General features: G+C 48.3%; 1 protein-coding gene across 5 annotated transcripts in view; it reads right to left on the bottom strand.

The window, feature by feature from the left end:
• Window positions 1–13,194, bottom strand: part of VEGFA (vascular endothelial growth factor A) — a 30,060-nt gene extending 16,866 nt beyond the window's left edge. For 3 of the 5 annotated variants that reach the window (XM_081187253.1, XM_081187254.1, XM_081187256.1), the window contains exons 1-2: window positions 12,061–13,192; window positions 4,977–5,028 (exon numbers count right to left, since the gene is read on the bottom strand). In XM_081187253.1, the coding sequence (XP_081043379.1) occupies window positions 4,977–5,028; window positions 12,061–12,126 (118 nt within the window). In that variant the 5' untranslated portion in view covers window positions 12,127–13,192. Of the gene's footprint in view, window positions 1–4,976; window positions 5,029–12,060 lie in introns of all 5 variants that reach the window. The other 2 variants (XM_081187257.1, XM_081187255.1) reach the window with 2 other exon arrangements.
• Between the last annotated feature and the right edge of the window lie 3,165 nt (window positions 13,195–16,359).

The raw sequence follows: 16,359 nt of genomic DNA, 5'->3' as shown, positions 1-16,359 counted from the left end.
GGGCAGCCCTGCCTAAGTGCCTATTAAAGAGGCAGTTGCTCAGGAAGCAAAAATGAAGAGTACTGACTGGCAGTGCTCATGGAGGAAATGCAAGCCCCTTCATTGCTTTCGCCTCCCCCCTCCTCTGCCCAGTCCAAAGTCTGGAATCAGCCTCTCATATCCTTTCTTGCCTGGTATGGGGCCACCTCCTTCTCCTTCCCCTTCAGAGTGACCTTAACCTTAAAATACAGCTATCTATAAACTGGAGAATTAAACAATTCAGCGCCTGGGAAACTTGCAGGCATGCAGCCAGACACGTAACCACATTGCTGATTATTCACACCTTTCCTAGCATGAGGCAGCAAGGAACTTGTTAGGGTAAAAATATTTTTTCTGCTCAGTATGCGTCTGCATACAGTGGACCCTCTGGATACGGACTTAATTCGTTCTGGGGGTCTGTACGTACCGCAAAAAGTCCGTATCTAGAGGCGCCGCTTCTGCGCACATGCATGGTGTAATAGAGTGCTTCTGCACATGCACGCATGGCAAAACCTGGAAGTATATACTTCCGGGTTTGCCACGTTCGCAACCCCAAAGTTACATTACCCGAAGGTAATGTAACCCAAGAGTCCACTGTAATATATATGTATATGTATATGTATATGTATATGTATATGTATATGTATATGTATATGTATGTACATACACACACACACCAGTGCCAAGCAGCTATGGGCACAGGGACAGAGCATCTCAAGATCCCTTCCATCCATGCTGCAAAAACACAAAAGCCAGCAGGTGTGGGGTTTTTTACAGAGTATGCAAAGTGGTAGCAATTAAGTGTGTTGATTTATCCACTGTTCTTACATGAGCGACCTCTTCACCCCCAGTCACATCAAAATTCATCAAAATCTGGAGGGCTGCACTTAATTACACAGAACAAAATGTGCGACTGAACATGTAATCTGCATATCACTCAAAGAAATACGCCAGGTGCCCAAATATAATCTATAGGCATCATGCTCTCCTTTTTTTATTCTGACATTTTCACCTTTAAATGGAAGGGGGTGAAGAGAGGGGTTGCCTAGCCTCTAAGAATCTTGGAATCCCAATACACAGCCACATCTACAGCACAAGAAGCAGAAATGTAAACCAGCTAGGAGCTTCCAAAGAAAGTGGCCTGACAGTTTCCGTTGCCTACAATGAGTTACACATTAAGATGAGGAATAAGAAAGGGAAACTGTGTGAATATAAATAATTTTGAGAATTAGTGCTACTAAATTCTAAGATATCAATCCCAGATGGCAGAATCAGGCAGCTTTGTGGAGAAAGTGATGCACAACTGGAAGGAGAGAGCATGTGTTGTAGAGTCCCACATCTGTGGCTACACATACAGTTGTGGTGCTTTATAGATAGTGCATTATGATAAATTTCATTATTAATGTAGCAGAGTGAATCTGCAGGTGAGCTTTAAATGCAGTTGCCTGAATCTAGCTCAGTGACTGTTCCACATCTGCCCACCACTTATATTCGTCTGTGACAATCATGACAATGCATAGTGATAAAACACACTGTCACAAGAGATTTCCTATAGAAGCTGCCACTTTAACTGGCTGCTTCTTAAGCATCTGCACACGAGAGGCATGTTCCAGTGTCTTTAAACAGCATTTGAAATGTAATTAGGATAAACCTACAAAACCAGGAGCCTGCTTTTGACAGCAATGCCAACTTGGCTGGACAGTTTCAGTACATAGCATTCTGTAGAACTGATATCAGGCCTAAAGCTAAAGGATGAAGGAACCCAAACAATTGCTTTGTGATAGAATAGCATCAACGATGAACCACAGCTTGAGCCTCTGCTGCCATTGATATACCTGCAGCTCAATATAAAGGGCTATACAATCTAATGAGCAATCACAGCAGCCAGAGCTTTCCCTTATATGCATACTACAGGGAGGAAGCATTCCCCCTGAAAGCAAACGTGGTTTTTTGGATTCTCTCTGCGCTGGTCCACATATTTCAAAGGTATGTAAATTCCAAATTCTACCTCCACTGTCAGAGGTAATACGTCTCCGAATACCAGTTGGTGGGAATCACAGGTGGTAAAGTGGGTCCTGGTTGCTGATTTCCCACGAGCATCTGGTTGGGAGTAGGAAGCCAGACAAGATGGGCCATGGGCCTGATCCAGCAGGCTCTTCTTATGTTCTTATGAGGTCTGATCTGGCCCTGTGTGTGGAGCTGCCCCTGTCTCTGTCACCCACACAGGGACAACCCAGGGCCTGCACACATATAATCCTATGCAGCATAGGCCTACCGTATTTTTCGCTCTATGAGACGCACCAGACCACAAGACGCACCTAGTCTTTGGAGGAGGAAAACAAGAAAAAAAATATTCTGAATCCCAAAAGCCAGAACACCAAGAGGGATCGCTGCGCAGCGAAAGCAGCAATCCCTCCTGCTGTTCTGGCTTCTGGGATAGCTGCACAGCCTGCTTTCGCTCCATAAAACGCACACACATTTCCCCTTACTTTTTAGGAGGGGAAAAGTGAGTCTTATAGAGCAAAAAATACGGTAAATATGTCCATTTGATCCTCCACAGAAAATCAAGAGATCAACCCCACGGCTTTGGCCTACCCACACAGAGTTGTATATATACAGGCTCCACAGGTGGCCGATCCCCTTGTGGATAGCAGAAATTAAACCTGGCGCGCTTACTTCCGAGTATGCATGCATAGGATTGCGCTACAATTTACTGTGCTCCTAAATCATGTAGACCGACAGCTAAGTAGTCGTTGGCCAGGAACAGTAAAATACAAGTGGCTATCCCCAGAATAAATCATTTTAATCAATGAAGACCAGTGTATGCCTAAGCCCATATAAAACCCCAGGGGAACAAAGTGATCTTTCATCCCCAAACCAGTACATGCTCTGTGAATATTAAGGAATAGAGGTTAAGCATGAGTACGCAATAATTGGGAAGAGAAACTCAGAATTCCGGTCCTACTCCTTCCTCTAGAACTCAACAATTCTCCTCCCATTTAGTTAAAACAAACCCAGAGAGTAACAAATGTTCAACTGTCCCACCAGGAAAAGAAATCCAGCGACAATATAAAATGGGTCCGTTGTTACAAACTTGCTCTCCTATAAGCCTCTGGCAATGCTCCTCTAGTTTACCCAGCCAAAAGAAATTGTTGCAATTGTAACCTACTGTGGCAAGATGAGAGGCTGCCCCCTGGTGCCCTGCACTAAGAACAGCAGCCCAGTGCCACTCCCTGAGTGTCCCAAAGCAGGCAGGTGACATTGCCGTTGCAAAAGTGGTACATTGCAAAGCTGGAAAACAGCAACTTGGTGATCTCACTGTGGGTGGAGACTGCACAGCCTAAAGGTCCAAAGTTTGCATCATGTATTGTTAAACTGAGGTCCTCACAACTAGGAAGTAAGTCTTGCTGAGGTGATTCAGTCACCTATCAAAATAAGCTCTGCTCTCTTTACTCACTAAATCCTCCTCTTGGCTCCACCTCTTCACCCAGTGCTATTCCTGCCTCCAGCATCTCTCAACCTTCTCTTTTATGATGCACATTCATGCAAGATATAAGACTTTTGCAAGGAGCAGGGAGCTGGCTGCTCCCTCTCTCTCTCAAGAGGCTTGTTGTGAAAAGGCTGCACTCACTTCCAGAACAACACCTAATTGCCCAGCACTTGCTGAAAGTCTAATGACCAGGACAGTCAACATGGTGTCCATCAGATGTTGGACTGCAACTCCCATCACCCCTCAACATTGGCCAAGCTGACCACAGCTGACGAGAGCTCTAGTCCAAAAACATCTGGAGGGCAGCATGTTGGGTCCCCCTGGTTCAGAAAGCAAATGCCTTCAGACCCACCACCACTACCCTCCAAATCGGTATAGTCACAACATCCTGGCCCCAGAAGTGGCTGAATTGCCTGTTCCAACATCTATAACGTCAGACGCACTAAGGAGCTTCTAGTCACCCTTTGCCCATATTCCCAGCTATACTGGACTCTGATCCCCAGCAATGTATTGACTGGAAAAGTTCAGCCCCAATGCCCTGCCTTGTGCAGAACAACTGATCTAAAAATTAAAACACGCCCACACACCACCACATGCGTTTTCCCTCCTCCCAATACACTGACAGTGCCATCGTGTGCATGTTTCCTCCAAAGTAAACCCCACTATGTTCAGTGACGTTTGTCCCAAGGTAAGTATGCCAAGGATGGCAGCATTTGAAAAGATGGCCAACGTTCTGATAAGTTTCACTGCTGCTAAGGATAGAGAGGGAATTGACTGGAAAATTATCTCCTCTTAATTCCCTAACTCAGGTTTGCTAGTGGCATGATCTTTGGAAGACTCTAACACTGGTTACTAGTTTGGTGTCTTGCTTCTGTGTCTGAACAATACAACCTGGGTCAAAGGCTTGCCAATGGGAAAGATGCATAGGTGCCCAGTGATAACAAATAACTGCCAAACCTTCCACAGAAACCATGGCAAATTCCTCCGTACTTCTTCAAAGGGTTGCTGAGAATGGGGGGAGGGGAATTAATTTTATTTTTAATTAATTCAAATTAAAAGGCAAGCATCCTGGAAACTGAAAAATAAGCTTCAGAAAATATGTTTTATAGGGTTTGGTAAAACTCAGGGTTTCACACTGTCTGTGCTCCAAAACAAAACAATATTTTTCTTAGTTGGAGCAATTTTAATGGGGGGGGGGGACAAGCTGGGATATAGTGAAGCTAAGGCAAGGTTAAATGTGGTCGTTAACTGTTCAAATTGTATTTCCCATTCCTTCCTTTTAATATGTGTGCTTGATCCCCCACAGTTTATACCCATTTTCCAGAAGGTGGCAGAATTAATGAGCCCCCGCCCCTCAGCAGCCCAGCAAATGGATCCAATCCACCTCCACAACCTGCCATCCTTCTCCCATAATGTATCTGCACCCACCATGCCAATTAGGGGAGCAGAAGGAAGACAAGCCACTTACCCTCACTCTGTTGCTTTTCCCCATCTCCCTGGGCAGGAGCAGCCTGCGAGAACTGTGAAAACAAAGAGAAAATTCATCAAAACACAAAAATACTGTTTACCTGTCTCCAGAAATAAATGCTTTTAAACAAGAGAACCAAGTTACTTCCCAGGACTCTACAGCAAGGCAAAATCAAGACACCATTTTAAACGGCCATGGCTCCCCCTGCAAAGAATCCTGGGAAGTGTAGTTTTTTATGGGTGCTGAGCATTGTGAGGAAAGCCCTATTCCTCTCACAGAGCTACAGTTCCCAGTGATCTTTAGGAAGTTGTTAAACCACTTTGGGAACTGTAACTCTGTTAGGGGAACAGGGGTCTTCTAACAACCCTCAGCGCCCTTGACAAACTACATTTCCCAGGACTCTTGGCGGGGGGCCACGATGCTACAGTTATGATAAAGTGCAGATGAGGCCTGCCATAATTTGTGGCATTACTACAAAAATGTTGGTGGCAAACAGTTGCAAGTCTGCAATTCTTCTCTTCACTGGGAAATGAGACATCCTCAAAGGAACGTGTCTGAATTATCAGCTGAAACACTTCTGGGGTACGGCAGGGCTGCGTGGAATTATTTCTTTCTTTTCATTTGTGGGGTGTATTTCTCCCGTTTCCACCCACAGAGACCCTTCTCTTTCCCTCAGACAGGAGGGAAAGTGGGCTTCAAATGCCACCCATCAGGGCAAGGGAAGGGCAGAGGGGAAAGAAGGCCCGAGAGAGCCAAGTTCCACAGGCCCCGTCCGTGAAAGGAGGGGAGCTCAGGAAGAGAGATCTCACAGAAAGCTCTTCTCCCTGTCACTTTAACAGGCAACAGAAGTGCAACTAGCTGCTCTCAAAGGCATTTCAGATTATTAAGGTCGAAACACAAGAGAGCAAAGCTGAACTGGGGAGCGGGGTGGCTGAGGAGAAAACAACATTGGTGACCTTCTAGCGCTGACATGACAAATATGCCACGAGATTTGTACACGTCCCTGTTCCATGGAAAGTCAGTAGAAGGTATTTCGAAAAGGGGCCTGCCTGCTACAAAGCACTCCAGGAGCAGAGCGCCAAAGGGAGCTGGCAGAGCCGTTAAAGGGTCCACAATCAAAAAAATTTCCCCTTCCTAGTTTCGTAACAGGATGGGCACGGCGTGATGCAAGGCAGATTCGGAGAACAAGTGTCCCTCAGGTTGGAGACTCTACCTGTGCTACATCTGCACAAGAGTGGTGGCTCCTCCCAGCTAGTCTCAGGGCCAGCGTGTGGTGTGGTGCTTAGCCTTGGACCAGGACCTGGGAGACTAGAGCTATAATCACCATAAAGCTCACTGGGTGACCCGGGGCCAGTCACTTTCTCTCAGCCTAACCTACTTCACAAGTCTGTTGTGAATATGAAATGGAGGCAGAACATTCATGCTACCTAGAGCTGCCTGGAACAAAAGAGGAATATAAATATAATAAATAAATAGTCTTAAATGCAGTATCACAAAATGTTGGGTTGTTTCCCCAAAAGTCTTTGAAATTAGATGTCCCATTAAAATCGGATAAGTGTTAGTCCTCACCATCCCTGAAAATACTTCCATCTTTTTTTCTCAATCACTCCATCGCAAACAAGCACCTATCTCACATCTAACCTGCCCAAGATACGCTCTATAGTTCTTGTTATCAGAGAACTGTTTAAATGGCTTTCTTCAAAACCAGCTCCTTTCTCAAGTGCTCAAATACTAAAACCCTTAGGAAGTCACTATTAACAGTCCTGGTTTTCCAGCTAAGCCATTCTCTTCGCTGGTGTCTATGTGTTTTGGGGTGAACGTGCAGTGTATATATACAAGCAACACACAATTTGCAGGTTGCACGTTTAGTCAACAAATTAATTTCTATAGCTGCATGAATGGAAATTTAGCCAGAAGAGTGAAGAAGGATGGCACAGGTAGACAGCAGGTGGCCATATCTATATGCAAGCAGTTTGCACATTTATTTTAGAGAGAGTAATGGGGGTTTAAAATTGAGGAAGGGGGGAAGTATTCACATAAAATTTCCCCTTTGGTTTGCATTTGCTACTAATATGCCTCCAAGTCTCTCGGTTTCTGTCCCAAAACTTCAAGGAATTTGAGTGATGCTTAGTTTCAGATCTCTTGAGTTACTCAGCCAAGGTCGATAATCCAGTTTCAGTGAGGAGAGAAGGCCATCAGGCCATTCCATTAGTGTCAACAGTCCTGATCTGCAGATAATGGATAAGAACCCACAAAGGTGGCTGCAGGAGAAGCGAGAGGAAAGCAGCAGAAGATGCCCGGCCTGTGCTCTTGAACATCTCGGCTGCTGAACTCACATTTACATCCATGAAATCTAAGCAGCCTAAACTGTGTGTTGGCCAAGTGGACAGAACCACCTGTTCTTAAACAGAAAGAAAACTCACAACTGGCTGGCTTTCTTAGCAAAGAGAGCTTGGTAGTCAACAGGCTACAATGTTAAGAACAGAGGAAGATTTCTATTCAAAAACAGGGAGCGGTTTCTATCCCAGTGTGAAGGTGATGACAACAGGTATAACCATGATTTGGGAGGAAGAAGCCACACCTGAACCCCAGTAACCAACCAAGGCCAACAGGCAGCTGGAATATACTCAAGGAAAAGTTGCGTCTGAGGCCTCAGATGCACAGCCTGCAAGTGAGATGGCAAGCTGCCACAGCTGTCAGGCAGGTGTCCACCCACCTCGCCGGCACCGCGTATCGCACGTAGCCCTTATGAGCAAGCATCAAGTGGCAAGCTGTCCTGGGACTCCTCCAGTTTATGATGGAATACCACACCTGCAGCAAACGTGATCGCATGCACCTGTTCCCACATGAGTAGGCAAGAACACAATGCAGGCCAAACACATTCAGGGCCCTAGTGAAAGAGCAAAATGTCTCAGCTTGCCATCCTTTATTTCCTCTTATTCTTCTTTGGGAGATTCTGAATCAGCTACAAGCTGCTCATTACTTTTTAGCTAAAGTTGCCTTTGAGGTACTTTGTGTTGTTTTTTCAAAGTCCTGCTAATTTCACTTGAAATAGCGCTCTCTCTCTCTTGCTCTCGCTCTCTATCTTCAATGTTCAAAACAAAACAAAAATACATTTAGGAAAGGGACTGCCAACTAAGCCATTGATGTGGAACCTGTGGCCTGCAATGTCTTGTTAGACTCCAAATCCCATCAGCCCCAACCAGCAAGCCAATAGACAAAGATGATGGGAGCCATAATCCAGCAACATGTGGAGAGATACTGGCTCCCTATGCCTGGGCTACGCTATTGCTTACAACACTTTGCTCTGCTAAAACCTCTAGTTTCGGAGCTGGCTGAAAGGCCACTAGAAATCATTCCAGACACTAAATGGAGATTTACTCTGGGTTGTTGTTTTTTTTAAGTATGTGTTAAGACGAGACTGAATACTGCTGATTAACAGAGATCAGCTGTATTACATCGAGGTATTCTCCTGAAAGGGATTGCCATCTATCTCCATTGCTCCTGTAACAACACAGTTGTTAGCCATCACGTACAATATTTTCACAGCATTGCTCATGCCATTTGCCTTGGGATCGAGACAGCCTCTTGGAGCTATTTATACAGCAGTGTCACCTTGAGTCTATATCAGAAACATGAAGGTGCTTTGCTTGCCTACAGTGCTGAATTATGTTCTCTGCTGTTGCGACTGGGCAATCCTCAGCCAACCAAAGCAGCAGTGCTTAGGCGGAGGGCAATTTGTCCCCATTTACACCAAACTTTTCTCCATCGCAGGGAAGACACTAAAGGGGGGCGGGATCCTTCCGAGGGACAAAAGGGCCTAGTGCCCTTCTGAAGGTCAGGCTGCTTCCACCCATCTCCTTTGCTGGCTTGGGCTTTTACTCATTGTTTCTATACGATGGCTATCTTTCCATCTCACTTCAGAGTTTCCCATAAGACAGATTCTGCCTTAGAGCAAAGATAGAGCAAACTGGGCGCTAGGGAAAATGCAGGTCACCAAGAAAGACTCTCTTCTTGAAACCACTACCTCCTGCTTTTACAACAAGGTGCCCGGTTCCAGTCTGAGCCAAGGAAAAGGTTAATCCAATAAATTACACACACACACACACACACACACACACACACACACTTTACTCCTTCACACCACAACTACCCCTTTCCCTCCTCCCCCTCCCCCTAATCTCTGCAGCCTCATTAAAAGAGCTTTGTAACTGTTTAGGACTGGAACAAACAATCCAGCTACTTTGGAAGGCCCCCTGGGACAGGAGTTAAAACCCTTTCCATCTCAGGCGCTAAAAAAGTCTTCTCAGAGGTTTCTACTTAAGGAGGAGCTTTGGTCTGCAAAATCTCTCCCCTTCCACCCCAACCCCCATTATGCACACAAGGGGAGAGAGGCCAGTAATCCAGGCAAGCAGCAAGAGAGGGATCTCTGAAATGGCACATTAAGAGGAGAAAGAGAGGCTTGGACTGTTCAGAAATGACAGGAATATTATCAGAGGAGCACTGGAAGGGGGGGTGGGGGGAATCTGCCTTTTGCTGAGAATACTTGTTGATCCTGGTGGGAGGTGACCCACTCTGTTCCTTTCAAGCTTAACACAAGGAGTTGGGAGGAAAGCCCTGTCCCCAGTGTGGCCTGATCAACAGCAAGCGGCTAGTGGCTGCAAGATCATTAGCAGTCTAGTCACACGCTCTTGTCCCCTCCCCCCTCTCCTTCTCCTCCTCCTCCTCCCCCCTCCGCGTTTGATCTTTGCCTGATCCCACTGGAAACACATCCTGGGAAGGAGCTCCAAGGCATGTTCACTACACCTAACTTAACATCAAACCGCACTAAGGTGATGGTGGAAAGGGAACTGCAAGATGCCAGTTAAGTAAAAACCAGGACAGAATAGAACTGTCCAAGGTCTTGGACGGAGCCTAGATCCAAATGGTCTCTGAACTAGGGCAAGAAAATCAACAGGAACATGAAGTACCCAAAGTCGTAACTTGACAAGTTTGGAGCAAGTCATCTAACCCTCTTCCCACCATATCCTGACCAGCAGTTTCAGAACTGGCTAATCGTTGGGGTAGGCAAGGAGGTGAGGTATGGCCACTGACTGCACCAATATATGTCTATATGTACCTCCTGTGGATGGAAACCAACACCTGTGGTACCTCTGCCAGGTCACTGACTTGCAGGTTTCCTAGACTCACTTCACAGCCTCCATCTGTGATTAGTAAATGTATCTTTCCCTTGACCAAAGGAACCTTATCACAGCCCGGCACCTCCCCTTTTGTGCTCACTTAAAAGCAATTGCACAGAACTCCGATTCTCCTCCCAAACACCACTTCTCCCTCAACACATCCAGCGGCAGGCAGATGTGTGTAGTCAGAACTGCAGGAAGTTGATAAATATAAATTTATCAATTTCCCTTTCCCAGCAGAGACACAGCTTGCCAAGAACGTGAGCTTCGGCTAACACTCCTATTACTCTCCTTGACTATAGTTCCATACAATCTACCCAAGAGACTGCGCAGTCTTCACAGCTGAGCATCCGTCACCACACCTCCCTGGAAGAAAAGGCATCTCTGGTTCCCCCTAACTATCTCAGTCTATCTACACTCAACTTTTCATTCACCTCGGAGTAACCCTCCCTCTTTCACTTCACCTGCAGGACCTCATATTTAAACAATGCCATTTTAAGAGCGCTTTCCAAAGCGAGCACGGAAATGGTATCACGCTGCCTTGCTGCAAGGCTCCCCAAAGAAATCGGAGCCACGTTTCCCCATCAGGCACAGCCTAATCTGCTGATGTCACTTGAAGACAAGTGGCAGGCTAACAGGTTAGCAGGAAAAGCATGTGACCCCCCTGGCAACAGGACATCTGAAATGGCTCCTAACTGAGGTCTTACATTTGCTGCTAAATTAAACAAATGCAGATTCATTTTCCTATGACACACTGATTCTCACATGTTGTTGCAGGGGTGGTCTGTGCCCACACTGACCTCCCCTAGAATTTCTCAAGACAAACAGCAGAATAAAACTTAACGTACTAATTATGACATGAATCTCTACGCAACAGCACACATGAGCCACCTCAGCTGGAAAATCTGTCTAAACTCTGATACCCAACTCGAGACTCTCTCTTTTTTTAAACAAGGAGAGTTCAAACAAAAGTCCGATAAAAGAGCAGGATAAAAGCCCTTTGTGGTATATATTAGGAGTAATGGGGTGGACTTTTACAATCAGAAGTACCAATAAACTGATAGAGGAAAGGAGTTATGAGGGCAGGAGAACAAACTTCCTACTTATGGTAGCTCAGCACAGCCGTTTATTTTGAAAATCAATCTGGAAGAAATACAAGGATCCATTTTGTGGTCTTTGATCTCTATTTGCTTTTCCAAGCCAGGAATTTTGAACTCCGGTCAGCAAACCTGCCTCTACCTAAAGCAAACAGGCCGAAACAGCCACCCCCCCGCCCCATTTTGCAATGTCAGGAAGGAGAGAGAGTGTGTGTGTGTGCTGATGCAAGAAGTCAGCGCGCTCCGCTGCCTCCCCGCTCGGCGATCGATGACGACGCAGAGCCTGTGTCGTCTTCACGCCTGGTTTTCCAACTCCTGCTCAACTCCGCAGACAGACAGGAGGGCAGCCCAGCAGGAACCGTCTGGGCAACGTGCGAGGAAGAGGAGGTCAGACCTGTCCTCCTGGGGGATCCGATCTCGCGCCTCCCTCCTTGCCACAGGCCCCGCGCGCCCCGTTCGCGCGAACGCCAGCAGGGAAAAACCTCCACGCCTCGACCCTGCCTCGCTCCCGGCCTTTTGTTGGCAGCCGCAAGCGGCGCAGACACCGCATGTCCGCACCAGCGCGCCAGGGCAAGCCGAAGGCGGCTTGGCGCCGAGGAGCACCGAGGCACCTGGATCTGCCCTCCATTTGCGCCAAGGCAGCTTCCGACACGCGCGCGCGGATTTCTTTCTGGCCCGGCTGACGATCCCCTGAACCCCCGCGACGCGCCCTGGCCGCCAAGCGAGCGTGCAGCGAGCAAGGCCACGCGGGGGCAGGAGGAAGGCTTCCCCGCCGCCCCGGATCCGCCCGCCCGCCCCCTGCTTTACCTTGGCGTTCTGGAAATAGAGCAGCGCGGCCAACCCCCAGTGCATCCAAGCGAGCAGAAAGTTCATGATTCCTGGCGCGAGGCAAAGAGGAGCCGGAGTAGCTGGTCGGAGCCGCGCTGGCTCGCTCTCTTGAACTCCTCTTCTTCCTTTTCCTGGGGCCGCTCCGATCAAGGAAAGCGCAGGGGTGGGTTGTGGGGGGGAGGGGGGAGACTTCAGTCTCTGGTTTCACCCGTCCATAAGCCCGGCTCCCTAGGCGCCCGAGACGCAGATTCCCCTCCGCACACCTCTCGGCTCTCTTTTCGGCTTGCAGAAAGGCTCTCGGGGCTTCCTCGCTTCGGATTCGGAGCCTCTCCGCAGGAATCCCACCAGATTCGTCAGAAGGTTCTGAATTGTAACAGATTTCCAGCCGCCCACTCTCTCACTCTCCAACCCTCGGTGGCAAGACACCACACGCGAGCGAGCGTGCACTGCACAGGCAGGCAGACACACACACACACACCAAAAAAAAGAGAGAGGGGGAAGCGAGGAAAGTTTGCGCGAAGTTTCAATGCATTTTCTCTCCCCCGGGTCTCTCTCGAACGCACGCGTGGGCTCGGATCCTGCAGCCGCTGTCGCTGCTTCCAAGCAGAAGTGGTTGGGGGGGGGTGTTCTTTCTCTCGTCTTAGCACCACCTTCGGGGCCCGGGATCGCTCAGCCCAGTTCGATTCGGGACTCTCCTCTGCTAGGCGTGAAGAAGAGGAGCAGAAAATGTCCCCCCTCTTTCTTTCCACTTAACCAAAAATTAAAAAATCAAAAAATCCAAGTTGCTTAGCGAGGAAAGCGAAACCTCTCAGCCGATCGTGGTGGTGGAATAAATTAATAGGAAAAAAAGGAATAGCAGATCCTAAATGCGTAGGATATAGGGAAGATCGCTCCTCCTCGCCTGAATCTTTTCTTTCCCGTTCTTCTGTCTTTCTTGCCTTCCTTCCTCTTTTATTTCTTCCCTTTCCTTTCCCGAGGGAGCCTGCACTTTTCGCTCTCTGTGCGTCCGCGGCTCCCTTTCTCTCTCGATTGAATGTCAGGCAGCAGCAGCAGCAGCGACGCTCTGACTGGCTGGCGCGCTCGGTGAGCTTTGCCTCTCGCGACTCTGCTCGGAAAGAGACTCTTTTTCAGGCTCCGTAGTCCCTCCCTCGCCCTCCTCCTCCGCGCTCCTCCCTCCTCCCCCCCACTCCCTCCCTACTTATGACACTCCGTACTTGTCACCTGGAATTAAAAAAGACCCTCCTCTTTACCACCGCCCGCCTCCCTCCGCTGCACACGCAGATCCTTCAGCGCATTGAAGGTTGAGCCGGGAATCCGGGATCGAGGCGCATGGAAAGGCTTCCGCGCGCGTCTGTTTCACTCAACGAGTGGAAAGAGCGCAGATGTCCCATTCATTTACGCGAGGGTTTCTGATTGAATTGTGCCAGTGCGGTTATGACCTTCATTATAAAAATGCTTAAAAAAAAAAACACATTAAGAAATGAAGTACCAAGTCCATATAGTGACCATGGCGCCTGTTCATGGGTCGGTTGTTTCAAAAAAGACCCTAAGCTATTGGCGTGGGACAAGGCGAAGTCGCGGGTGGAGTTCCTTCCTTGTCCCGGTGTTCCCTGAGGAAGAGATCTCGCTCAGTTGTAAAGCGTAGAAAAGGTTCGATCCTATCCATCTCCTGGGACAAAAAAAACCGAAGTGCGGTGGTTATCTGCTGTGAGCCGCCCTGTGATCTTCGGGTGAAAGGCGGTATAGAAATTCAATAAATAAGAATGATCATATCTGAAATGCTAGAGAGCCTCTGCCAACCAGTGCAGACAGTGCTGAACTAAACAGAGTAACGATCTGGTATACGGCGGCTTCCTTCCCGCCCCGTTTTTCTTGAATATAAGGCTTGCGAGTTTTTAAAGTTCTAGGCAGCTTTTGTAAGCCTCTCTTCTCCCACCCGCTTTTGCCGGCAAAAGAGGCAAGCATGCCACTCCTGAGCGCGCATGTGGACATACTTTGTGCTTTCCAGGGAACTGGCCTTATTGTCTGCTCCATAGGTGAGCGTAGGCCAAAAGCTGCGCGCACCATTCTCTCTCCAAGTTCATCAAGCCCCCTCTTGGCTTTGGAAAGCCATTCCCAGTGTATTCCCCACTTGGGAAGCCCAGTTTCACCCCCCTCTTCCTGCCCAACGACTTCTGAATCAGAATCTCTCCCTGAACTCTGCAATGGTTTCCACACTTCAGAAGTTCAGCCCGGGCAAAATGCAAGCTCTTCGCCGCAGCTGAAGGAAGCAAAGCGCGGTGGGGGGTGGGGAGGGGGAGAGGAAATATCATTAGAAAGCAGTCGGCGCTAAACCGAGGGACCTTGAATGAAATGGGCAGAGCTGTGACTGTAGCGCTACCTGGTGGCAGAAATTTGAAGAAACGAGCAAATGTGGCTAACTCCTCACAGAAAGTGTGAGGAAAGGAGTTATTTGAATATTTGCTGCATTAAAGCTTTGCACATTGGCAGCATATTTTTTAGTCAGCGAGGTTAATCGGAGGCATGGTTATTGCAGATTGAAAATAACATGATTTTTTATGTTGTTGTTTTTTGCACCGGCCACATTAAATATGACACTTTTCCTCTTGGTGGCAGGGGGAATCCATTTAGGGGAAAGCGTGAAACAGACTTGCACTTTGTGATCGTGCGTGATGTTCACACCTGTATATAATATTTCACTAAGAACGTAAGAAGAGTGTGCTGGATTCGGCCATTGGGCCATCTAGTCCAGCATCCCAGTGGCGTAGCGTGGGGGGTGCAAGGGGGGCGCGCTCACTGCCTCTGGAGTCGCCGAAGAGCCTCGGGCGCAGGCTGTAGCAGAGCCCCATGTCTCGCGGAACCGACGAGCTGTGCGCGCGTCCGGGCTGAAGGCGTCCGGCAGGCAGCGGCTCTCAGCGCTCGTCGTGGTCCCCGCGCGTCAGGGCCGCAGAGGACGCGCCAGGCAGCCCCTCCTCACAGCCCCGCCTCCGCCGCAGCTGCTGGGCCATGTTGCATTTTCCTCACCTCTCTGCCCCCCTCCTCCTCCGGGCAAGCTGTGTCGTTTGGGCGGCAGCGCCAGCGGCAACTCGCCTCAGATCGGCAGGTTAGGGGTTAGGGGGGGCCCAAATTACTTGCCTTGCCCCGGGTGCTGACAACTCACGCTACGCCGCTGCAGCATCCTGTTCTCACGGTGGCCAACCAGATCCCTGTGGGAAGCCTGTGAGCTGGACATGAATGCCATACTGCCTCTGACTATGGAGGCAGAGTATAGCCATCATAGCTAAAAGCCACTAGTAGCCCTCTCCTCCTCCATGAATTTGTCTGATCCTCTTTTAAGTCAATCCAGGTAGGTGGCAATTTCTACATCCTGTGGCAGTGAGTTCCATAGTTTAACTATGCACTGAGTGAATAAGTAGCTTCTTTCACCCATCCTGAATCTTCCAGTATTCAGCTTCATTGGATGTCCTCAAGTTCTAGTGTTATGAGAGGGAGAAAAACTTTCCTCGTTCTCCGTTTTCTCCATGCCATGTCTATCAGGTCACCTCTTGCTCACCTTTTCTCTAAAGTCTCAAATGCCGCCAACTTTTCCTCATTGGGGAATTACTCCATCCTCCTTATCAGGTATACAGGTACTGGGCAGTTTCATGCAGTTGTATACATGCTGAGCAGCAGGTTATACACATCAGGATCATCTTATATGATAATATACATGGGGGTCTTCTATTTTTCCTCACACATTCTCAACCTTCAACTCTATGCACAAATACCTGAGAACAAGGCGAAGCAAATTCCCCCAGTCAGGCTTCAGAATAAGGAAACCAAAGCGTTTTCTTTGAATTTTTGAATGTGGCTTATTTGTGTAGCTTATTCGAAGCCAGATTCCTAGCCAAATGGGAACCCATTGTGCCCACAATGATGGACGAGGGCTCAATCCTCCCTTCATCTACCTCCACTGAGCTTCCAAACTGCTTCCCTCACTTGCCCCTATACCTGCCTGCCTGCCTGCCTCCTGGCTTGCTGCTTTGGCACTTACCTGCTGAGTACCAAACCAATTGTGATGTTAACTGTATAGACACAATGCACACATGTTTTGTGAAAGCCTCGTGTAAGTGGTGTGGAGAACTATTTCTCTCCCTGACTACGAAAACCTCCGCTCTGAAGCTACTGGGCACAGGATTATAGGCAACAGAGGCAACCTCTTGGTCCATCTTGTTCAGTATTGTCCAGCTCCCAAGACACAGTGATCTACTCCCACTATTAAAAGAAACTGTCAGTGAT

The sequence above is a fragment of the Podarcis bocagei genome (assembly GCF_964188305.1).
Source record: "Podarcis bocagei genome assembly, chromosome: 3".
Taxonomy (NCBI): Eukaryota; Metazoa; Chordata; class Lepidosauria; order Squamata; family Lacertidae; genus Podarcis; species Podarcis bocagei.
This window is presented reverse-complemented; position numbering and strand designations above follow the sequence as displayed.